This window comes from Dermacentor variabilis, chromosome 10, assembly GCF_050947875.1.
Source record: "Dermacentor variabilis isolate Ectoservices chromosome 10, ASM5094787v1, whole genome shotgun sequence".
In the NCBI taxonomy this organism is placed as follows: domain Eukaryota; kingdom Metazoa; phylum Arthropoda; class Arachnida; order Ixodida; family Ixodidae; genus Dermacentor; species Dermacentor variabilis.
The window spans coordinates 23,692,675-23,718,571 of NC_134577.1; the positions used below are offsets into that span (position 1 = coordinate 23,692,675).

The 25,897-nt window shown below is 46.3% G+C and overlaps 2 protein-coding genes across 4 annotated transcripts in view; one reads left to right on the forward strand and one right to left on the reverse strand.

The window, feature by feature from the left end:
- On the forward strand, window positions 1–18,160 carry LOC142560136 (hydroxysteroid dehydrogenase-like protein 2). Of its 3 annotated transcripts, none has more exons than XM_075671981.1 (3): window positions 1–131; window positions 15,719–15,853; window positions 16,417–18,160. In XM_075671981.1, the coding sequence occupies exons 2-3, from the start codon at window positions 15,736–15,738 to the stop codon at window positions 16,656–16,658; spliced, it is 360 nt and encodes a 119-aa protein (XP_075528096.1). In that variant the 5' UTR covers window positions 1–131; window positions 15,719–15,735; the 3' UTR covers window positions 16,659–18,160. The 3 variants fall into 3 exon arrangements, with proteins under 3 accessions (XP_075528096.1, XP_075528097.1, XP_075528098.1); XM_075671982.1 differs by lacking the exon at window positions 1–131 and adding an exon at window positions 13,917–14,140; XM_075671983.1 differs by lacking the exon at window positions 1–131 and adding an exon at window positions 13,917–14,101.
- LOC142560135 (DNA helicase MCM8-like) overlaps window positions 16,929–25,897 on the reverse strand; it is a 19,571-nt gene continuing 10,602 nt past the window's right edge. Inside the window, exons 6-8 of the mRNA XM_075671980.1 lie at window positions 25,466–25,692; window positions 22,238–22,436; window positions 16,929–20,083 (exon numbers count right to left, since the gene is read on the reverse strand). Of these exons, the coding sequence (XP_075528095.1) occupies window positions 19,778–20,083; window positions 22,238–22,436; window positions 25,466–25,692 (732 nt within the window). The 3' untranslated portion in view covers window positions 16,929–19,777. The remainder of the gene's footprint in view (window positions 20,084–22,237; window positions 22,437–25,465; window positions 25,693–25,897) is intronic.

Genomic DNA, 25,897 nt, shown 5'->3' on the forward strand with positions numbered 1-25,897 from the left:
CCCACCGGATCGGCCGTTCGACGGCGGCTCTCACATCGGCGTCACGCGTCGCGGCGAACGGACGTTTGGGATCGCATTAGCAGGCAGCAGCAGCAGGCAGCGGCAGCAGTAGCTCGCACAAGCCGGCCAAGGTAAGCGTCACAGCTGCCCGCCGGCGATCCGGAATTTTTTTTTTCGTTTCCGCCATGCGCAGCGCACACCGGCGCGCGCGATCCGCGTCTCATGTGTCGCGTTGCAGTGTGCGCAGCTGCAAATTTACCCAGCCGGAAAAGGAAAAAAAATTTTTGCAGGCTGCGAAAATTTTCTAGCGATATTCTGCGGTCATTCGATGGCGTATACCCGTTGACTTTCGATTCAAGCTCTAGAATACCCCCCCCCCCCCAAAAAAAAAAAAAACTGCGATTGGCGTAATGGTCGTCATCTCGACTATAAGTGCACGGCATACGACTTAAAAGGGATCAACAGCTCCTGAAAACTTTGTAGCCATATTCTGTCAAATTTCCATAGCGTCCCTGATGATGATTCGCGATTTTGAAAAAAAATAAAATAAAAACTAAGTAAATGACAAATGAAACTGACGCTTCTGTGAGGAAATGGTCATCAGTTTGAGTGTGTGCCGTACTTTTTGAATGGGCACCAATAACCGCCTCTAACTGTGTGGGACGTTCGCCGGTGTCTTCTCGCATCCCTATTATTAGTTGTTCACTTTGCGTGGTCGCTTTGTTAACATTATTTGTGTGGAATGTCTTCAGAAGCACTGTGTTCTAAGCAAGAGTGCTGTGTCATGCGTACTTACGACAGCAAGTCGCATATACACTTGCGTCACATGGTTGCGCCTATCGGTATTGAGCAAGCAAGCAGCGGGCGGGAGGCAACTGCAAGCAATGAGGAAACATTTCACTACCTTTAGGTCACGGCAGCGAGCTTTAAGAACGCATAACAGGCACGTGCCCAGATCGATTATGAAACAGACACGTACACCAGCCACAAAATGTTACGGACCACGACATCTTAGAACATATGAATATCTCCACAACATCACAGCGCAGCTTGGTATTTGCATTTCGGCCCTCGACTAGAATATGCTAACAACATTGTCGTATACAGTTCTGTAGGCTACTGCCCCCCCATGCTGCTCGGGAATTGAACATTTTCTGAGATCCCATAGTCCGTAAACTTTGTGACCGGGTGTACGTATACCTTCGAAGCAACCAAGCTCGATCTCTCGTTTTATCCGCAACATTGAACTGTCGGAATATTCCTACATTTATGCTCTCCAATATTCCATCGAATCCTACATAGTGGCCCCTTGTTGCATCATCAGCAGCATACTTAGGTCCATTAAATGACGAAGGCATCCCCTAGAGAGTTATCTGTGTCTGTCAGTGGAAGCCATCCTAAACCTTCATATTTTTCGAACGTCATTGCTCTGTCTAATCGATTGCCGCTATCGACTGAGTTTTCTTTACCTTGGCACTAATCTTATTAATAGGCAACCAGTTATCTGCTCACGCATTACTTGCCCGACCCTAAACTGCTTCCTTTGAATACACACAGCTGTTTTTCTATCTGTCGACGTCACACCTACCATTTCCCGCTTGGTCACTGGTTGCACGGTCCCCAAAGATTACTCAACGGTACGCTTCAAGTAAACTCTTTCCGAATTCGAAGAAACAGCATACAGAAAGTTTCAAGCCTACAGCTTCATAGAGGATGAGAATCGAAGCAGACCACAAAGTTCTGAATCCGGTATAGTTTACCGTTAACTAGTTACGTACGTTGATGGAAATGCGTTACGTTCTTGTTTTGGCGTTATATAGACGGAATCGAAAGGTACAATGTACATTATGAATCGGCATTGAGCGTGCGATGAGAACGGCGTTACGCGTTCGATATCGATCGTATAATAAACTACAGAGCTGAACCGAGCCGCTGAGCAATCCAATAAGAAAAAAATTGCCTTCGAAGCTGCTCGCCTTGACGTGCGCGCCTCTCAAGGAACTTAGGATATATAGCATTAGTCTTCGGGGTCGCGTTCAAATTGGCTTTCTTTCCTCGAGTCGCTGCTTCGCACAGGGGAGTCATTTGCGGAAGCCCGTTCTTTACTCGTGAGACATACAGCGATATGCAGCTCGCCATTCGGTCTTACTATCGTTCAAGATAACGTACGCTCCACACTTCGATGACAAACTGACCTAGGAGATAACGTAACTGAAACATAACTCACCCACAAGATAGCGTTAGCCGAACGCTCCGCAGTCTGAAGGTCACGGTTACGATAGCGTAACTGACCTAAATGCGAGCTCAGCTAGATGATAACTTACACATAGCTAAACCGCAAGATAACGTTACCCGAACGCTTCCGCAGATCGCCGATATGATAGCACATACCCCAAGCCCTTCATTGTGTGAGGGACTCTTTGCAAACACACATCGAAGCTCTTACCCTCGCCAGTCATCGACTTCCGCCTCCTGTAAACCCATTCCTGGAGCGAGTCTCTAACAGCGAGATCTATGATGGGGAGATATTCTCGACATTTATTCGACATCTGAAACTAGCGCCTCTAGCGGGTGCGAGTTGGCATGAGGCGCCGAAACGTCGTTTTACGCGATTATCTAATCATACAGGGGACGTAGTTTGTGTATACCCTCTTAATCTCAGTGCAGTAGGACTCTTTATAAACGAACGTATGCCTATTATACACGTAGCATGGTCGTCTTATGTAACAGTCGAACGTACAGTGTGGCGCAAAAGTTACCAGGCCAAGGCCATCTCGGCCACGTCGCCGGACATCCTGCTGTGCCGCAGAGGCTGCAATCGCAGGCACGCGGCTGAACTAAAAATTGGCGATCTCGATAGACTCCTGTAGACCCCTAAACTTAGAAATATCAGAGCTGTAAAAGCTGACTGTGATCTAACTTCACTGCGATACCAGTCACCCGCCGTGGTTGCTCAGTGGCTATGGTGTTGGGCTGCTGAGCACGAGGTCGCGGGATCGAATCCCGGCCACGGCGGCCGCATTTCGATGAAGGCGAAATGCGAAAACACCCGTGTACTTAGATTTAGGTGCACGTTAAAGAATCCCAGGGGTGCGAAATTTCCGGAGGCCTCCACTACGGCGTGCCTCATAATCGGAAAGTGCTTTTGGCACGTAAAGCCTCATAATTTAGTTTAATTAATTTTGCGACACCAGTCAACAGCTCAAAACTGGGTTTGCTGCGTCCGTTCGCCCACCCGTCTGTCGGTTCGTCCGTCCATTCCGTTACGCTGTTATGTAGTCCTGTCATTGTCACCAGCCTCCTCACTCTCAGCTTCACGTACCCTCGCCGTACGGCGAAGAAGGACTAAACTCGCCACCAGGGATCCAGCTTGCGCCCCAGCGGCAAAGTGCATGTATGGGAGCTGCGAATAGCTAGGTGGGCGTGTATAAAACATGACGTCTATGACGTGTTTCCTGCGCTGCAATAGCTTCCGGTTCCTGCAGTCAATAAAAGGAGAGTCTTCGAGGTCCGCTTCCGTTAGCCAGAGGGAGCCGTCGCTGGTTCGTCGATTCGGACACCCCTCACAGATTATACCACCGCACTCTCACGCAGCTGTGCAGCTTGGTAACCTGCGCGGCATATGGCGCGCCGTGTATAGACTCTGAGTGTGAGGGCGTCCGTGAACGCATCTCGGAGGCTACATGCAGGCAATAACTGTGGCGGGAGAGGACTACGTCGTGAGCATCGCTAAGGAGGGGCTGTTTTTGAGATGAGAGCGGTGCCCGCTGTGATGAGCCTGCTGCTGTCGCAGTAGATGGGTTCGGAACCGGGTGAATCGTCGAAGACTGCGTCGGGAACTTGCGCGACAGGCAGTGTATACGGTGCCGCTCCACTTACGACGACGTCGCCCACAAACTGCGAGAACGCAGCGGTGTCCTTTCGACAGTGAGAAGCTGCACACCGGTACACGCCTCGAGAAAGCGCGCAGGCGTCGCTGCTTAATTGCCGGCTCGTTTCGCTTCGCTGGTGCGAGACGTGGTCGAGGCCTGCGTTCGTATATACGTGCTATAGGTATCCACACAGCCAAGCCGCGCGAGCTTCAGGACTACCAACACGACTGGGCGGTAAGACTTGTGCGAGAAGCTTGAACGGTAACCAGCGGCAAGCTCAATTAAAGCCCATTTCGTGCGCACCAATGGCACATCACTAACGTCTTGGAACACATATCAAGTAGTTTCGACTGCGTACAATAGCAACTGACGATCACACTATCGACACGCACTTGCCGAACACATTTCAACGCGTCCCTCGCGATTAAAGCTGGACACCTTCCTACAGCGATGAGGAGGATACTATTGAGAGGAGAGAAACGAACGCAATTATCTACAAGGAAATCATGAACTGGCAGCCTTGTACCGCGATGGCCTTGCGATTATCCTAGGAATGGCGCACATGCGAAGAAACGATATGAGAATCGGAAGGACACGATGACAAGACGCACTGATGCTACATGCCGAGCATTAAGAAGAGCTTTGCGAAATTCGCCTCATATGGACTATCCTTGTTGGTGTTGAAGACATTGCCAAAGTAACGTATGGCTAGTTTGCACCAGGGATGTCATACAGACGCATTAAAGGACTCTACGTGTTCACAGCTCCTTCAGTTTGAAATGCAGCAAGACAGTGCGGTAACTTGCGACAGTCGGTAACCGAAAGAAACTAAAGCTTTACAAAGATTGTAGTTGTTTAAGCGCCTTCACTTTGAAATCAAGCTAAGCAGTGCTGAAGTTCGTATCAGTTGGTATGTCTGAATTGAAATACGTTGAACAACGTGGCGAAGAATAAGATGGACGGTATTACAAACAACCAACAACGCCAGAAAGCTGAGCGCGTTGGGCGACGTGGCTTCCTGGTTTGAAATGTTAGGCGTTAAAAACACGCACACACGAGGAACCAAAAGCGTTTTCCCTTTTGTGAGCATGTTTTCTATAGACTCGTAACTTTTCAAACCTGAATCAAGGAAATGACTATTGTACTTGTTGTACCTTCCTGGTTATGGACATCTGCTAACTTTTCTAGCTACTTCTATGCGCCAGCGAGTTTCAGCTTGTCCACACACCTGTTACCGTACGCGAAATAGCAGGTTACCGCAGACGTAGACGTGAATAGCGGCGTCGGTGGCACCATCCTGCGGCGCAAACTTCAATCAAAGAAGGCACGCAGCTATTTTTGCAGTAACCAACCGTGTTCTTTACAGCCGCTGGTGTAAGGCGACATAATAGTTAAAGTGATTTGCTTTTTTTTTTCCTCGAAGAGAACACGTACGTAGTACTAAAAAAAAGTTATTAACGCTTTACATTTGAACAGATATGGCAACAAGATGTCGCTACCAGCGCTGTGACTGCCATCTACGTCTCTAAGCTAAAGCTCTCTACTATCTGTACTCTTCTCTGTTTTTTCTGTATACACCCGTTTAGCAGAAACACATCAAGCTTAACAAATTTTAATCAACGAAAAGTGAACCAAATGGCTTTAATTCGTATATCCATTAGCAGCTTTCCTCATCTTGTACAAGAACGAACGAAGCGGGTCTAACTTGTTCGCTTTCCGAGAAATGACCGGCGGGCAATGGAGTGGTATACCTTCTTTCCTAGGTACACCACTCAGGGAGAGGCGCCCATTCGGTTCGGCAACGAGGTGTTTGCGTCTCTAAGAAGGCTCCACACCGACAACCCTTTTCGCTTTATGGAACTACACACGATGAGAGTGTATAAAAAGATGACGAATGCTTGAAGCCGGCTACGCCCTCTGTGTATGCAAATGATGCCTGGTGCGCGTGCCCGTTCGCGGGCATTCTTAAGAGGAAGCTTTAGTTGAAGCCAGCTCCGGCGTCCCTATATATTCAAATTACACGCGAAATGCGAAGGCGTCCTCATTGTGCAACCGCCGAAGCGATTTCAATGAAACTTCCCTCCTTAAAAAAAAAAAAAGAAGAAGACAGAAGTCAAATTCTCGTTACCGAGCGTTGTGAGGACTGATTCCTAATCGCACGTCTATGGTTTGTTTGTTTGTCTAAATGCGGAAAAAACGGCGCACTGAAGACGACAAATAAAAATTCGCGCACCAAATTTAGCAGCGCAACAAAAATAGGTATCGCATGAATGGCGCGCGTTTGTTTCAACATATAGTGCCATATAGCTCACTGTAAGAAAGAAATAACGAAACTGCATCTATTAATTTCTAGAAATTACTGCGTCCAAGTCCTACGAGGCTAACAGGTTCGTTTAAGATTCACTTGAAATAGTCACGGTGGTCACGTGAGTGTTGCAAAACTGATTTACAAATATTCGCATTCTTAGTAGCGCAACGTTTGCAGTAATCTGTCAGTCTTGTTCCCTTTAGAAGTCTCGATGGACGCACTTCATGTACTTTCAATTGCCTCTTCTTTTTTTTTTAATTTCCTTTAATTTTCCTTGACAGAAACCTGCATTCACCGAAATATTTTACGTTGCTTCTAGTGCAGCGCCTTTAAAACGGCAACGACGAACGTAATTACAGAGCGCACACGTATTGACCGCGGAGAGGGAGTGTTTGCGAAGTCCAATTTGCCAAATACGTTGTACATGCAGTCAAATAGAAGCGCAGATTTGTTTCTTTTCTGACGTTAAATTTATAGCAGCTGCTACTTGCAGAATGCTGAAATGGCTTTCCTTTATTTTCAATTTTGATTTTCTTACCAGATTGAAAAATTTTCTTGTCTTTTTTTATGCATCGATCAAACGCTTAACAATTGTTAACGAATACAGTGAGCATTTCTGCGTTCCTGCAATAACGCGTGCTTCTAGCGTGATCTGCAGAGCGGTTAACCAATAAGAGCACTTCCGTTTCTCTCATTTGTGCTAGTGGAACACGCGTTCGACGCTTGCAATGTCGCACCCACAAAAAAAAAAGAAAGTGCCAAAACCACTTTCTGTCGCACCCTCAAGGCGAAGAATGCGCACGACTTCCTCTAATGCGATCAGGCCATATGTCGGACATGGAAATGAGAACTGACGTTCGCACGATGTACGTCGCGGCCATTACGATGACAGCTGCCACTGCGACGAAGTGCCTACGACGTCAAGCAAAAAAAAAAAAGAAAATGCGAACCGACTCGTGAATCTGAAGACGCTTTCGAGACAAGAACTCAAAAGTATCGAAATCAGTCCCAGCATTACCTTGATACATTAAGTTGTATCCGTCTCGCTGCAAGCCAAAATGCAAAATACAACATAAATTACCGTAACAAGGATACGATTATGAGCCACGCCGTGTTGTGGTGGTGGGGGGGACTCGGGATTAATTTTTACCACCTCGGTCTGCGGCCTATACGGTGGGGATCGAACCCGGGACCTCGATCTCTCATCGGCGCAACGCCCTAACCACTAAGATATATATATCACGACGGGTCTTGCAAATCCACCACCGGTGGCTGCGAAAGCTAGCCCCACTGCTGGAACCGTCGCTATATAGGCGCCTCCTGTTTTTGCCCGGCGTCTTTCGACAATGACGAAGCATCCTGCTAGAATGCACACGTAACCGCATATATATATATATATATATATATATATATATATATATATATATATATGTACGAGCCGCGGGGAATATGCAGAAGCCCGGCGTAGGGCCAGCGGGCGCGAGCCGGCGCACTCTGCATCTCCACATGCAAACGAAGTGCAGTCACGCGACGTGTCAGCACAAGACGCAGCCCGAGAAAGAGTTCTGTAAACATACGTTACTCAGTGGAGGGGGGGGGCCACGGCCCGCGTTGCACCAATTCGCACATGCGTCAACGATGCACCAGACGTCGACGATGCATTTTGCATTATTTTTTTGGTCTCCCGAGCCAAGCCGCTCCGAGAGTCGGCGCTGCGTTATGCCAGACTGCTACACTCTTAAGCAACATATTACACCCTTTTGCCACGCAACGATAATCGTCATCTGTAATAATAATAATAATATTTGGGGTTTTACGAGCCAAAACCACTTTCTGATTATGAGGCACGCCGTAGTGGAGGACTCCGGAAATTTTGACCACCTGGGGTTCTTTAACGTGCACCTAAATCTAAGCACACGGGTGTTTTCGCATTTCGCCCCCATCGAAATGCGGCCGCCGTGGCCGGGATTCGATCCCGCGACCTCGTGCTCAGCAGCCCAACACCATAGCCACTGAGCAACCACGGCGGGTAATCGTCATCTGTCTTGTCCGCGTTTCCTTTCTTTAACGCGGCGAGCCCGGTATACTTTCCAGTAACGAACGGCATGCGCGTTATCAGCATGGCACAGCATTCCCGACAGGAAAGTAGCAGGCGCGGCGTTTACAAGAAAGGAAACGCAAGCAAGGCAGATGACGATTATCGTACTCTGGCAGAGATACAGCCCAAAGGGTGTAACTTTGTCTAAGAGCGTACAGGCTCGAACAACTAACTATACAGCCCGCTGAACACTCGTTGTCGCCGCGTAGGCCGACACGAACACTTGACTCGCCTATTGCCACAACGTGCCACAAGGAAAACATGTACACTAAACAAGCACGTCCAAAGACACGCGCGCGGTAGTTAGAAAACGTTAATGATAACTGCGGGGAGGTTAGTTGATCGAAAAAGCATTGGCATACTATATTGTAGGTTTAAGACATGACGTGGGATCAAAGAGAGAACAAAGCGCCAGGTCGCGGGGATCGAATCCCGGCCACGGCGGCCGCGTTTCGATGGGGGCGAAACGCGAAAACACCCGTGGGCACATAGATTTAGGCGCGCGTTAAAGAACCCCAGGCCGCCCAAATTTCCGGAGTCGCCCCCTATATAGGGCGTGCCTCATAATCAGATCGCGGTTTCGGCACGTAAAAACCTACAACTTAATTTTTAAAGAGAGAACGCACCACACTATCCCTCTCTCTCTGTCAAATGGGAGCAACTCTGAGCACCATGAAATGAACAAAGTTGGAAACTATGGGCCACCCGGAATATACACAAATTGTCTTCTATCTCTGTCACCCTGGGGGGCAGCGCTGTACTACATCCTGTTTGACAAAATGAAAGAAAAATAAGAGCAACTAGTATGAGAAGGGGTCACTTCTTTTCAGGGCGTTCCAGCCAGCCGGCATCTTTCTTTGGCGCCGCAGCAAATCAAGCAGTGCAAATGTAAACGACGTGTCCTTTATGTATACTTTGGCGGCGCCTCCCGGACACCAATAGGGGCAACGGGGAGACCAAAAGCGGGCAGCCGGGCTGGTCCGTGGGTTGGGTGCCCCGGGGAAATTAAGAACCTAAAGGTAGCCTTGGGGGGGGGGGGGGGGGGGGGAGGGGGGGGACTCCAGATTAATATGGAACATTAACGTGCGGCCAATGCACGGAACACCAACGTTTTATTATATTTTTTTTTTTGCATTTCGCCTGCATCGAAATGCGGCCGCCGGGGCCGGGATTCGATCCCGCGACCTCGTGCTTAGCAGCGCAACACCATAGCCACGCTAAGCCGCCACGGCGGCTATCTCTGGTCCCAAGACGTTTATATTTTCGCATTTACTACGCTTGAGTGACAGCGTGATAATTACTCATTAGCACTCTAGTTTGCTTATTTGCTTTATGTGCTATAGTTCTCGTTTTGCATTGCTGGGAATGCACCTCAACTACGTACATTAAGGCCCCTGGGTGCACGTGGTAGTATCAATGGATGAAAAATCGCTGGCTGCAAAGTGAGCTCGCTAACCAAGCCGCCAGCAGCTCGTTGGCTTTTAGTGTTCTGCCGCGGAGTACGAGGTGACGGGTTCGAATCCCGCCATACAGTGGCGGTCTAATAACAACCATGGTTACTCCCATTTCAGTGCGCATCAGATAATTTAATATTTAATAATATGCACGTACGGTAAACATGAACCCTCGTTCAGAGCCCACCACTATACGGCGTCCCTCACAACCAAGCTGGCGTGAATCAAAAGTGAGTCCGTTGGTTCTTCATGTAAATAACTGCTGCAATTCGCTCTCCACCAGAGAGTCTTCTCCGCTTTAAAATAACCTGCCTGCAGCGTCTCGCAACAGACAACCGAGATTCCGAGTTGAGCAAACCTCTTATTTTTTGCCGGCGGCGACGGGGATCAATGCACCCTCGCGAGACAGTTACGTCAGACTAAGTCAACACTGCTCGGAGCACTATGTGCACTCGATAGTGAGCGCCTGTCATCTCTCTCTCTCTCTCTCAGTCGCGGCCCTTTCAACACTTTTTTTTTTCTTTCGCGTGGTTTCTCGCGAACGACGCCAAGGTAACCTGGCTGTATTTTGTAACGGCGTTGACCCGAATGACAGTGAAAGAAAGGCCGCCACTGCTCCAGGAATCGAATTAAAGAAATAAAAACTGCAGAGAGCGGGGTGGGGGAGGGGTGGGGGGGCGAATGCCTATAAGACGCCTATACAGCAGCTAGAGAGACGAAAGGGAGCAAGGTTACGCTAGGCTTTTCTGGCACGCTCGCGAGAGAACGAGGCAGACGTGAAATTGAGAGAAAGTACGCGAGAGAGGGGGAACAGTTGGGGGAGGGTTTCGAGAAGATCGCCGGCGGCTCGATTCGAAGGTCCACCGGGCTTGTTTGCAGCGAGACGGGACCAACGGCGCTTTCCGGTCGGTGACGAAGTACGCGCCCCGCGGTGAGCCATTCCGGAATTCGAAAAATAAAGAATAAAACGAAAAAAAATATTTTCAACGCGCACGCGCCAACGTCGATTGCTTTCCTGGTGAGCCTGGAGAAGACATTACAGACGAGTTCGGCGAAAGGCGGCGGGAAGACTTCTCGTTAAAAAAAAAAAAACAAAAAAAAAAGGCGCGTCTGAAACGAGCTTGCCGTCAGCGCGTAGCCGCCGTGGAAGTGTACGCGTATACAATGAAGGGGAATCCAAAGTAACGATTCAATACGAGATGAACCTAAAGCGGAAGTCACTGTTAGTGGAAATGTTAAGCCTGTTCTTGTGCTAGAGAGCATTAAGCCTGTCCGCACGCGTGGCAATATAGTTACGGGATACTGGCCGGAATACCGGAGACGTAGCCGCGAGCGGCAAAGCCATCCTGTGGCGTCGCGTTCGACCAAGCCGTGCATTTATTATATATGTCATTGCAACTGTACAGTATATACTCCCGTTAGGACGAACTCGAAAGAACATTGAAAACCTGTTCACCTTAATTGCGACAAGTTCACCTTAGAACTCAAAATCTACTATTCCTGGTGGACACGTATCCACGACTTAAGAAAACGAACTTAAACATAATAAAAACGCGAATTGGATGTATACATCCATGCTACGAAGCATTGCTTCTAGCACTGTGCTATTGAGTGATCCTTGCTTGCCGTCGCTGGTGCAAAATTTTGCGCTGTCACAAAAGCTGTCATCTCAGCTAGCTTGATTGCTTAAAAATTCTTCTGTGTCCTCAAGTTGAGAAATAAATTAAACACAGTATTGAGGGCATACTTAGCTGTGTAACGTGTAAACATCACTTGTTCTTAAAGATCCTCTGCAGTGTCCTCACCACAACGATAAGTCGGCATAAGCCAATGCCTTCCCGTGTAACTATCAGAGTTGCCTTCTCCACGTTTTCCCAAGTCTGCAGTACAAGCCTATTGCGGAGCGTCAGAGGCGGTAGGGTGGCTAGAAGAGGTGGCTCATGATGTTCGGTTTAACCGAATTAGCGATTTGTGTTTAAGCGATTTTTTGTTTTTGCATTGGATCTATAGAAAACCGACCGAAACTTCATAGATTGTTCCTCATATCCGAAAAATCGGCTTAAACGGTTTCATCTTAACGGGAGTCCACTGTAGTTCTGTTTGACGTCAGTGTCGCAAGATGGCGCCACCAGCGCTGCCGCTCACACCTACGTCTCCGCGGTATTCCCGTGCCCTGCAAAGTGAACACGACGGAACCAAATTTGCAACGACCACGTTGCGCTAAGCTTCTGGAGTGACTATCTCTTCCTCGCCGAGCCGAGAGAACTCATGCAACTCGGGAACGTTTCTATATGTTGTGGTTGAACAAAGCGTGACAGGGCGCCGCTAGACGTGACCATGCGCCGCTGCCGCCGTACGCGTGTCCGGTGTCCCCTGGTGACAGCTGAATCGAACCCGCAACCTCGCGCTTAGAAGCAGAACGCCGCCACTGAGCTCTCCCTGGTAACCCATCACATATGCAGCAATATATATATATATATTGCGACTTCAGAAAAATTATACACACAACGCACGTGGCGCGCGCTAATAACGAGAGCGAAGCGAAAGGTACTTGCGACATTCGATGCATAAACAAAAGGATGTTACACATACCGCGCAATATTGTTTATAACATCGCCAAGCAGCGTGCTGACGGTGTCGTCTGGAGCCCCCCAATCGGAGGTAGACCTTGAAAGCCAAGGTCTATAGCATGCGCCTGTAACAAATGGCGCCTCCAGCCTTCGCGCTTCGGAAGGAGACCATTTTTCGGCAGACAATCGAAAGAAGCGTCACGCACGGACAGTGTCGCGCATAGCAAGCAGAGTAGTACTCCTCGAATAAAATGCGCGCTCCGTGGAAAAAAAAAAGAAGAAATAAAATAGACGAAGACGCATCGCCGGGGCGATACTGCAAGGTTACAAGTACATTGCCTCCGATGATGCGTTTCCTTTTTTTTTTTATTGCTGCCGTCGCTTCTTTCCTCAATAACTTCCTCGATAGACGCAGGCCGGTACCGCAGGTCGACACGCGGAGATTTATCCTGCTACAGAAGTCAAGTGATTACGGGTATTTTCCTCCTTCAAGTTCGTTCTCTCATTTCCGTCTCGCCGGTGCCGATTTCGCTGAACTCATCGGTGAAAGCGAGTTCCGAAGTCATGTGCCGGGAAGCAAAATCGACTTTTGCAGTGGGTAGTTCGGACTACTGCTACTCATATCATAGTTTTCTTGAGCTAAGTTTTATTGACAGGGAACAAAACGAATGACGAGCGACGACGCAAACGATTGTACGAGAGCGCAATCTACAAAGTGATTTTATTCAAGCGAAGCGAATGCTTATGTTTCGCGATAAATGGGTGATCTGAGCAGCTAGCTATGCATCACAAGATAAAAACAAGAAATCGAGAATGGAAGAACCCGAGCAGTAAGAAAAACGTGACACCTTTTGTCAATTAAAGGAACGCGGCATTTGTCGGCCGACGATGTGGACGTCATTGACGGTTTAGAGTTGCACTTCGTTTGTTGCGCAATCTATCTCGATGTCTGTGAGCAGAATCGAAGAAGCTTACTAGTCCTACCTTGGTCATCAAGAATGTAATAGCACCTAAACAGGGAAACTATAGACACCCAACTGCTGCCACGATGACGGCTACAGCCAATCAGATAGGCCGTAGCATTGCTAATGCTACGGTGGTAATACGGCGAAACGCGACGTCACCTTAGGGCAACACTGAACTCGCGCTTACACCCATTCCGGTTTGCACATGCATGTATATGCCGCCATCCTGAAAAACATTGACAGAATATGTGAACAAAAAGCAAAGACAAAACGTTTCTCAGTGTTGCACACCAGCTGCCGCAATAACCAAGAGCGCACTAATGAGTCGCATATTTGCGCAAGTTTTACTGCACTGCTAACGCGCTGTCACGTGGTGAGAAAAGCTTTCGAAATAACTGCCCTGAATGACGCGACCCAGAAGCTCCTAACTAAAGCTATGCAATGTGTTCAATATATACATTCTACATGTCCTAATGTCGCGCGTGTATTCAAGACGTTTGCGTCGTTCACAGTCGTGTGCGGAACGCGCCGATGCCGTCTGCTATCGGCGACCGACGCGACGTTTATGGGCGACCGGCGGCGGCTCGCATAGCCTCGGAGATACCCGGCAGTGCGTCGTCGAGCTCGGAGTCCACGCGGCTAGCCCGTGGCGCCCGATGGCGAGCTTTGTTTACGGGAGGTCCGCGGGCGGAGGTACGCGTATCATATGATCGCCGTCTGTAGTCCTTGACCCGCCTCACCGCAGCGCATCCGCTCACACAAAAAGGACTTCCGCAGTGTCGCTCAAACGCTGGTGACGAAAAGAGCGTGCGTCTTCTAGTCACAAGTCAGAAGGTACGGCAACACGCCCGCGATCACGGCCGATACTAAAAGGTACGACACGGCGCTACGCCGCGCGCAAGAAAGGAAGGCACAATCCTCTTGTTTTCCGCGGTACTTGCATAACCGATCACGTGCGTCGTTCGGCCTGCTTTCGGTTACATAACGACTGCGCAATTACGTTACGGCTACGCCGCTTCGAAAGAGCCGCGCCGTCCGAGCGGGCCTACCCGAGCGTTTCCCTCCGTTTTGCTACCGCGCACGCCGAAACCTGTTTGTGGAGTCGCGCTTGCGGGCTCTGCGCTGCTTTTTTTCTTTATAATCTTTGAGCGAAAGCGCGCGCTGAGCAATGCGCGTCCACGGAGTGCAACCCCGTTTTACCTCAATGCAATGAACATGTGAACAGAACTACTTTCGCATGACGGGGGACCTTTAATATACAACCAGTCCATGTGAATGCAACTGCACTGCGGGTAGCGCATGGAGCATGCACGAAGAGCGCGGCTCTTCGATAAGAGCTTCCGTTTTGGAGCATATCAGTGCCCAATTGGAATACGTGCATTGCTTTCACAAAGCCTAAAGCTTCAGGACAATATCTAGAGTCGTGAAGGATGTGATCTTTTTGGCACACTGGTGCGAAGTGTCTAAAATAGACCGCGAGAAGATTTTCCTAACCCAAGCTCACACACGGTGCAATAATGTGCTGTCCATGGTGCACACTACTAACCACCCCAACTATGATAAAAATAAAATAGCAGCTACGTTATGAACACTCAAACTTGTGAACCATGCGTTTCAGAGACACATTGACAAAGCGACCTAGACAGGGGCACGTGTCAGTACGTGTGCAGTTGTACAACTATTTTATGCAGACTATAGTTAGCATGAATGTCCCATGTAATCCCATGCAATCAAGTACAATCTTGAATGAAACATGCCCACCCCCCCGTAATCATGAGTTGATGAGAATAGCGCAGGGCTCCTGTACAATAAAAATATAAAGGTCAGTTATATAAAAGCCTCCCAATCGACTTTACCAAAGCACTTGTTCAATACTTCCAAACAACTTGAAACAAAAATAAATGAGGCAAAGAACTCCAGTAGCAGCACATGTTTGTAATTGGATATCTTGCCATCCTGTGCACTTTGACAAAACAGTGCATCAGGCTGGTACTTCACATAATGATATTGGTTGTATGTTCATAGCGAACCCAAAAACTGTGTAATATACCTTTAATTTTTGTTCGTCTTAAAACAATGCCCACGTGTAATAATTCAATTGCGTTGCCGATACACTTACGTGGTTTGAAAAAGTTCAGGAACCTACACAGCGTACAGCACAATCCACTGTTAAAAGAGAACTCGTAAACCAACATAACTCAAGTATCACCAGCTCTGTTGTAGTAAAAAAATTGCGTCATGTGACGCATCACGCAAACCCAATATTGGGGTGAAATTATTGCCGAGAGCTTCGTGTGAAAACCGAGTTGTAATCAGACCAGAAATACAGCTAGTTTGGTGCTCCCCCTTTTTAACAGTAGACCGTTACTGTACCTTGTACTTAACATTGGTTTCCTAAATAAGCCTTCCTTGTGTTTACACAGATTATATATTATCAATGCTGTAATGCAGGCAGCAAAAGAGGAAACATGGCGGCCCAGCTGGTATCGGCAGAAACCGTGGAAGGAGTATTCAGCATGATCACCGCGTACCTGAACGAAGACCTGGTCAACCAGATTGGTGGTGTCTTCGTTTTCGACATCAAAGGTATGTCCTGCGTGCATAACATTTCTTGTTGAGTACACACAGCAACGTTGCCTACAGTTTAACTACAGTGATATTGAATGAGACCTTCAAATTAGACCCGCCACTGTCAGTATGAGGACTGTGATAAGTCTTTGTAATCTGACTTTCAGTGCAGACATCCCGCAAACATTTGATTGGCGCTAAAAATAAACATAACGTGAACATAGACTGGTTAACTACACTTCTAAAATACCAAATATATGAGCCTTATCAGAACTGGAGGTATGTTGAGGCAGAAGTGACACAGAAAGAAGACTGGTGGCCACACCACCTTGAAGATGCTGCACTAGCATCTCGTGATGCGACAGATTTTGGCAGGACCTGCCGAGTACTAGTTGGGCATTTACCAAGGAAGGATTACAGCAGACTTGCAAAGACACAGACACAAACCTGGCAACCTTAGGGCGTATTTGATTGACAAAAGTGACTGAAAAGCATGAAGATCCACCGAAATCTATGACCTTGCAACATTGTCGTTGACATCACATTTCAGCCACGAAGTTAATCGTCTCTTCTCATCCCAGGTGAACCCAACAAGTGGTATGTCGACCTCAAGAACGGCAAAGGTTGTGCGGGCAAGGGAGACCCACCTCAGGGCAAGGTCGACGTGACCTTCGTCATGGAGCGTGACACCTTCATCAAGATGTTCACGGGAAAGCTGAATCCGACCAGTGCCTTCATGGGCGGCAAACTGTCACTCAAGGGCGACCTGCCTATGGCGATGAGGCTCGACAAGCTCATGGGAGAGATGCGTTCCAAGCTCTGATTCCAGCCGGCGCAGAAATGCAACAATCTGGACACCTTGCTCGTGCCGTGTGTTGACAGTGAGACATGCGTGGTGAAAAATGTTGGATACTTCTTGTGACAGTGAAGTAGATGTTCTGACAGAGGGACACAGTATCTGTGTCCCCAGTAAAACTATCTGCCACATAAAAATTTTACGCACACAATAGACAGACGGAAGAGCTTGAGTACAAGCAAGAGTTTTCGTCCTTGCTTGTCGCTTGCTCTGTTTATGTTTTTTTTCAATGTGGGGTACCTTTTATGAGAGCTTATAAGCCATCCACCGCCTTATCATTCAAAACCGTAAACCCACTTAGAACAGCTGTTCAGAAAGATAATATCTCTTCTGCTATCCAGGGAGACTCGCATAGCCCCAGAGCTTATGATGCTCGGGACCATTCCACATATATAAGCAAAGTAAAGCAAAGATGATGACTTCGCAGTTCCAAGTAACCTAGAACTAGTGGTAATTAATGGCACAGTCAGGCAGTCCTGGCTGACGATGATATCAGTGGTAGTTTATTAGAACAGAGCTGCAAGTGCAGCAGTAGTAAATTAATGTCAGTTGCATATGCTGCAGAAAAAAAAAGAAAACAAGAGAAGTAATGCCACACGATTCATGCAAGGCAATATTAATTAACCCTGGTTTGTGATGCTTGGATGCCTGAAACCAACACAAAAATATAACACGGATTCTATGAACAGTTGAAACCATTCACAGACGAGTTCACAGGCGTGAGATTACACACAGGACATTACTTAGTGTATGTGTTTTATTTGTTATTCTCCATTTTTTTCTAATGAGATTTCAAAGCAAACTAACACAAGTCCACATAATGCGGGTAAGAGACATGCTAGTTTGTATGGTTGATAGTATGAGTGCCAATTTGCTGAAAACACATTTGGAAACAAGTCTGTGATCGAACAACTATTGCCACAGGACATGGTGATATATATTACAACTACAACAGAGATACCGAATATTGTGCAGTGCTATAAATAGACATTCAACAACAGCACTACGTTAGCTGTGTGCAGTGTTAACAAGTGTGTTAAGTTACTGATCATTAGTTATATTACAATGGCACAAGCACAGTTTGTGAAATACAAAAATGTGACTACTGCATGCACTGTTAACATACAGGCCATACAAATGTGCTGTGTGTGAAATACGCAAAAGTTAGACAGAAAATTTGCATCTGCAATGCAAGGAGAGTGGAAAAACACAAGCAAAATAAATTACTCAACAAGTGCCACTTAGAACAAGCGTCTCTGTACTCGTGAAAAGTGAAAGTTTGTACACATCGTGCTGTGTGAGTGTGGTACCATCAATGAAAGTAAATGCGACAAGACCAAACAACAGGGATGCATTTAAAATGCAAAACAAAAATGTAAAGATATATAGACACAAATGTCCAAGAAATGCCACTTGGAACAACAGTTCTTGTGTCCTTTCTCAAATAAAACTTTGTATGCATACCTATATACTTGTGATCTCATTGACTGACCAACACATAATTCTGTACTCTACAGGCAATATCGTCCAAAGCTCTTTTTTTGTTTCGAAGGAACAATAAACCTAGTAAACACCAGTACACTGAGAACTGGTACATAAGCACACAAATATGCACATAAGAGCACTATGTACTACACATCAGTACACCTGTACAATAAGCTTTCGTGCTTTTGGGAAAGAAAACTTCACACGCATAATCGCATAGTTTTGAGCCCACTGACAGATGACCGAGAAGCTGGCTTATGGGAGCTGATGTATTGGGCTGAGCCCTTTTCAAACGGAAAGCTTTGGTTGTTAGGGACATTAACGATTCCTTGCACCAGTTGCGATGGTATTTCAAAATGACATGCTTGAGACCACTGTTTCTCTAACTTTCAGAAATAAGACTACACATCAACAGAGAATACTTGTGAATTCGCTGATTGACAACACTTAACTCGCTAGCCGAAACCACGAACCCAAGCCTTTCCTCAAGAATGAACCTCTGGTGACTCAAACCATTATCAATAACGTCAGGTACTGTCATTGATTTCTTATCACACTGCTACACTTGGAGATCTTTTCTAAGAGGGATGTCTAAGTGATCACATCCTCTACAAACTGCCTAGCTTTCCTGACTTCTCCTAAATATTAAAGCAGAATGTTCCCTAACTCATATACCGATAACTGGCGCTTGTTGATGAGCTGCAACACCAAATTTATGATTTAGTACTAAGGTGGAAAAAAAAAATGAGAGGTTACTATTGGAACCCCAATCTGCACCTTCTCTGTCATGCTAGCTGGCCAATTAATCCATGTTTGTGAAAAAAACGCGATGCGGAGCTTTAAGGGGGAGTCAACAAAGATAATTTTGATAAACAGCACTTTTCTTTTGGTCAATTACCCTGACGAGGTCCACTTTTTTTATGTTTGTCAAACAATTCTAAATATATTTTGATGCGCCTAGGACAAACTTGATAAATTTTACACTTCTCACTGCATATGAGGCTGCTAGACACCCGATTCACCAGGTTACCCAAAAGTAACAAAAATGAAATTTAATCACTTGAAAAGTGTGGACAGCAGAGCACAAGCTTCTCACAGAAATGTGCAGAAAAACAAGGGAGTCTTTAAAATAATGAAGCATTTAATTGCTGGAAGCTAGAGTTATAACATGTAAGTGATGCTGTTGTTCTATTGTACAAGCCACTAACACAACAGAAGCACTGCCTGCTGTTGGCAAATGTAACTACCTATTCTGGCAACAATTCATGCAATAATTGCATTGTGCTACTATCCACAATTTCCAAGTTATTGAATACTTATTTCTATCACTTTTGGATTGCCATTACTTGCAAGCACGTTAACCCATTAACTTCCAATGACTAGTCAAGACATCATGAGAAATGTAGCACTATTTTGTAATTTTCACACATAAATAACTAACACACGTTTTGCAATTTTCTTCAACAAGAGCAGTAAAAAATCTATCGGCATTCCTGGTACCATAACTTTTAGAAAAATATGGCGAAAAGTGCAGGTTAAGGAAAAATCTGCACTTTTAATAAATTTTTCATGGCAGTTAAATTGCTAATGGACAGTCCCTACTAGAAATCGGTGGTTTGCAGCTGATATCGGCCCGAGCCTTTCTTGAGGAGAAATCCCTGGTCATTCAAAGCATCAATGATGACACGCACCGATGACGACAGTATGCCGCACCGCTGCTCCGCCATCGTCCTCAGCTCGCTTGTGGTGAAGATGCGGTTGCCCGTCCGCTGCGACTCCTTGGTGAGCGCATTCACCAAGGCTCGCGCCTGAGCTGGTTTGCTCATGCCAGAGCCGTGCTGCGAGCGCCTGAAGTCCACGGAACCCAGCCCGTCACTCTGAGTGTCCGCGATGCTGTGCCTCATGAGCTGAAAGGAAAAAATACTTGGAACGTTATCCCTCCATTAGCCAGGAACTTTAAATGCTTATGTATACAGATTGTTTCAAATATAAATTAATATGCAATGCTATGAGGCTGGAGATACTGCTTGCATTTGCAACCTAACCATAGTGCATCACATATGAGAGATACAGGTAGGCGCCAATTCGATGTAACCATGTCAATTCAATGTAACATGAAGTTTCGTTCTTTTATGTAACTATGCATGATGTATGTATTTCATAGAAAGTGTTGCAGGTCTGGACCTATTTACCACCAAATGAGCCGAGTGACGTTTTTGTCGCCAGCACCAGAGCTTCCCGTCTGCGCACGCAACCAACTCGTTTTGTCGCATACTGGAGACACAAAGGCGAACAAATGATATAGCAATTTGACAGAAACTTACTTCCACAGGTTGTAGTTGTAGTACAGCAGAACCTGATTCATACATCTTGAAAAATAATGTGAGAAAAAATGTACTAACCGGGAAAATATACGATCTGCCCACTAAAGAATTCGCAGACTCAACTGTAGTTGACATTTACGTAATGAGAAGCGCCGCATATATGTTGCCCCTTGTCGTTTTACCATTGCGCAGTGTTCTAGGACAGCAAAGGGAAACAAACGAAATCGAGCGAGCAAATGATGCCAGAATACCTTCCCTCCGGTACAAAACAGATTGCTCGATTCGTGCCGCCTGCAGCAGGGAACGTTCTGGTGGCGAGTTTGGATTGTCGCCCTTTGTAACACCTATTAAAAGCATGCAGTATGCTTCCAGTGGCACTATGCCACAAGTCTTGTGAAACAGATAGGTGAAGATGCTCATCACAATGCAGCTGGCGGCGATAACGGTGAATGCAACATGTAAATTCCCGTGAGGAGATTTGCTGGTACCAGAAAAGGAAACTGAGTGAGTGCCGGCATTTTCATGTGGCACAGGCAGGTGAGTATTGCCGGCAAACTGCTGTGGCAGCTGCCTACTGCTCTCAATCGCATGTGCCTTGCACGTTTGCTTGTTCACACGGGATTTAGCAGCTGCAAAGTGTATCATACGATCGCATTGTGGTGACTTACTGAACGTCGGTGCTAAACGATTGTGTTTTCCAGGAACGTATTAATCGCTAAAGAGAAGCATAACTGCAGTATTTGGTCAATTCTTGTGTTTTCAAATAGTGAATGTTGGCACTGAGATATAGTATGAAACAGGATCATATCAATGAGGTTATACTGTACATGGAGAATTTATTCCTTAGGCTGCACTGCAGATCCAAAACAACTGCCCTGCAAAGCACACAAAGTGAAACTTCTATGACCACACTACTTGCATGACTTCCGCAGTGCTGCTTGTTAAGTAGGAAGCAGTGTACAGCCAATGAACATCAAACTAATGGTACATGCAACAAGTTCCTATCCTCCGGCTGTCTGCAGTGATGCAAAGCCCTCCTGAGATCGAAGCTAGAAAAATCCTGTCGGCGCCAAATGTTCAGCTGCTCACAGGACTTCCAGAGGAGCAACATGAGCAAAATTATGTGGAGTCTCCATTGCGCTTCTAGCTTGAAGTTAAAGAGCATCTCAGAGCACTCTGAATGAACTAGGCAAATGTGCTCCAAATGCTCGATAATCACCAGCAATATAAAGTGCTTGAAAGTAATCATTCTAATGTACTGTAAGTGTTCATTTCAGACGCTAGCGTATGGCCACTTTCAATTGCAAGTGAACATGATGCTGCTTGATTTGAGGAGTTCCTGTGAATTGCCATGATGTCATCGTCACTTAATGTTATCAATTAGCATAAATAATCCCCACTGTGACATCTTAAATTGGTGAACAGATAAACAACAGCAAACAACCTGCATCAACACTTTCTACTGCATTTATTAAGTTACCAAAGTCACTCCTGCGTAGTGTGCATTGCAATCTGTTAGGTGTTCACAGTGCCAGCCGATGCACAAAGAGCCGTCTACTCCAATTACATGACAGCTATTGTTCCATGGCTATTCACCACTTACCTTGCTCACATGAATGGCCTGCCATCACTTCAGCCAGGACATCAGGTACCTCAAAAATATCCGTAATTTAGAGTTCCTGGTCGAGAATGCAAAAATGTGCTAGTACAAACGTGGGCGACCGTACAGTACTGTACCTCAATGATGTCAAGGGCATCTTGAGCCGTGCATTCTTCCCGTAGTTCGAGCCGGGCCCGAGCCTGGGTCAGCCGTATCAAGGACTCAAGCTGGCGGGTGGTTATGGGTACGCAGTCAGCTTGCCGAACTCCGCGAAGGTGAAGGTAGAATTTTTGCAAGTGTGATGCACACTCACTGCTCAATGTCGGCTGGACGTATCTGGGTTGCAAGGTAAGCAATGTAGAGTTAAAGGCACATTAAGGAGAATCATTAAATGAGTTTAGTTCGATAAAGTGTTGTGCTTGTCATTTGTGCTGGCCGTAACCATAAAGAACTAACTAATCCCAAGAACTAACTGATCATCCTAATTACTCCCACACCGCAAATGTTATTGCAATGAAAATTCACCTGGACCTGCTTGACATTATGGCACGAAGAAAAATAGCATGACTTGGGTCATCCCACAAAATATACCATAGCAATCATCCCTTTAAGAATGCATAACTTGTTGCTCCTCATTACATTTCAGAACGCACCGATGACAACTTCAAGATTCACGTCCCAAGCTTTTGTATTAACCTGCATGATTATTCCTTCATTCCAAGGACAGCAACTGGCTGGAACCGCCTCCCTGCCTCCATTGTCAGCAACCCTGTTCCATCATCCTTCAAAAGTGTGATTTCCATGTTTTGTATAGAATCCCACACCTCTCTGTAACGCCCCACGTGGCATTGAGAGTATTGCAATAAATAAGTAAAATGCTGCCTCCTCCTTTGCACCATTGGCTAGAATGTGGATGTTGTGATCCACACCATTTTAAGCAAACTTGTTTTTCTTTTCTTTATCAGAAATCCTGCAGTATTTAAAAGGCTTGCTGTTTTAAAATTGCCATCCTCTTGTCGACTAAGAGTCATCTTTTGGTGCAGCTGGGAGATTTTTGAGGACTTGCAGCTGGGTATAATTTTCCATAAGCACCAGTGGCTATAACAAAACAGTGCAACAAGTCAATCTGGACACATGCTGAAACATAGCAGCTAAGAGTAGTAGATTGTACAAATTTCTTATTCATGTATGTATAGGTTAGTTTTAGATGCTCACTCCAATACTTTTTGAACAAGGCAAAAAGATAAATGCTCACAATCTGTAAACAATGCTGCCACGAATGTGCAAGCCAAATAGTATTATTCCATTCTATGCAGAAGTAAACCCACAATCTTGTTTAAAAGATCACTTGTTTCTTCCTGCAGCCATTGAGGCAACCTCTATTGCCCCGCCCATGACGTCATAGGCCCGCACAACAGCAAAGTCTCACACAATCGATAATTCAAGAGCTCAGTTGCTCTCAAGCGAAAGTCTCGCACATGCGTGCACGTTCCTCCAATCTTCTATCAAATGGGGGAAAGCAGTAGTTAGTACGCCCTGACATCCTGTCCCTGCTTCTTCATTGATCCCTAGCACCTTTGTCGGATGCCACCATTGCTGGATTATCATAAAGTTTACTGCGGAAAGAAGAAAAAGAAAGAATGGAGCAATAGGCTGGCCACTGCTGTCGGTGCCGACCTCAGCTGACAGGAAACATGTTGAGGAGGTACGGGGAAGGTAAGCATTACACACCTTATATCTGCATTTTTAATAACTCCTTTTTAAGAGTTTCTCTGCGAATATAGTGTCATGTTGCAGTGACAAAGAAGGGCAAAACGGTGCCAGAACTACGACTCTCTAATCTAATTCCTTTTTCTTTCTTTACCGACATGATGCGAGAGGTTGCAGCCTTTACCGGCTACTTCTTGTTGCTTGGCAAGTAAAAATATTGGCGCAAAATCTGCAACAAAATGTGGCACAAAAGTATCACAAAAGATAGTCTGTCAGCCATAGCACATAGTTCTGTACATGAGTCGTCATTCAAGAAACTTGTGCACGGAAAAAAAAGAAAAACAATTCCGAAAACCTTGAATACATGCAGGCCTGTCTTGCGTCAAGTGATATTTTTGTAAGATTGGTTACACCGTGAAAAACTGTCACTGGAAAAAGATGACGGCAATGTGTAAGGCCTAGTGGGCACAAGGGCCAGGTCTGGCCAAACAGTACCATGCAAATGCCTGAAAGAGACAGTTAAACCTCGATACTTGAACAAGTGTCACTTGTTTTTCTTTTTTTCCGCACACAAGCTTGCTGAATGAGGACTCATGTACAGAACTTCGTGCTAATATTGCTAACTGACTTTCTTTTGTCGTACTTTTATGCCACATTTTGTTACAAATTCTGCACAAATATTTTTACTTGCCAAGCAACAAGGAGTAGCCAGTAAGGGTTTCATGCCCACTTCATCCCCGCGGCTGATAGTGACACCCACAGCGGGACGACACGACCATGAAAAGTGCCAGCACCGGGGAGCGAATGCTTGATCTTCGACTTCAATACATCTACAACACTCGAGATAACCCAACCTCCTGTACTAAACGCGCAGGAAGACAGCGTACACGATGCCATGCCATCTCGGCATGCCAACTCTTTGCCTGCACGGCAGATTAGCTCTAGAAAAGGGCATTCAGGCTGCATATCTGCTCAGCTGCGCTGACAGCCATGTGCAGAAACGGCTGCGCTACAAACGGAGACGAACGCCAATTTCCACTCCCCTCAGGCACGCTTGAATGCTTTACCGCGAACTTACGCCCCTTTCCCCTTGCTCGCGTGGGAAGACGCCACTCATCAAGCTGCCATCCTCTGCTCACCCTCACACTCTTTCACTCGTACCGAGAGCATACAGCGCGCAGAGCGCAATAGAATCTTATCGCACTTGGACTTTATATGGACCATGAAGCTGCTCCGCTTTGGCGATCACACTATTTGAGTAATGTATTCACAACAGTCACTTGTAATTCAATCATTTCACTATCTGCCTCAGTGGAAGTTTCCATTTATTGTCTCGGTATTCCTTCGCGGCAGCAGTGAAATTTAGTTTTATTGAAATCGTGTATAGACACACTTCGCCATATAGAGGTTTTACGGTGTTCTATGGCCAAGAAGTTATGAAAAGTTAAATACTTCGTTACATAGAGAATTTCATTATATGGAGGTACAACTGCATTACAAAGGACATGCGTCAACACATTCATTCAAAGGGATTGCGCTTACTACAGCTTGTCCTCAGTTTCGAAACGAAAAGATGTTGCAAGGCCCCTTCATAGGATTATCTCCAAATACAACGGTATCAAATTCGAAGTAAGTCAAAATAAAGCAACACCTACTGGCGTGCATATGTGATGTACTTCCGCAGCAGCGGAGCTGAAACAGGGTCTGAGACAGGTCCACGAAGTCGCTCCGCAAGCGATTTTGATGGCTGCGGCATCTGAGAAAGGGCGGCCGATGCCTGAGTGTCGCCTGCGTCCTCCAACAGCTGCTGGCACGATGACAGTGAACTGGGTTTCTTCAAGTGCATTGCCATGACGTGCTCAGACAGACGCCGGTCAAGCTCCTGAGGAATAAGGTTTGATTTAGTTTAACTGCGGGGTTTAACATCTTGAAACTACATAGCGGGTTATCAGAGATGCCTTAGTGGAGAGCTCTGGACTACTTTTGATTGCCTGGGGTCCTTTAATGTGCACTTAAATGCATATCATATAGTAGATACATAATATCAATAAAAATAGCCCGTACACAAGCGTTCTTGCATTTTGCTT

Coding starts and splice junctions, on each gene's coding strand:
- LOC142560136 (XM_075671981.1), top strand. CDS start 15,736: ATGGCGGCCCAGCTGGTATCGGCAGAAACCGTGGAAGGAGTATTCAGC. Junction 15,854..16,416: donor CTTCGTTTTCGACATCAAAG/GTATGTCCTGCG, acceptor TTCTCATCCCAG/GTGAACCCAACAAGTGGTAT.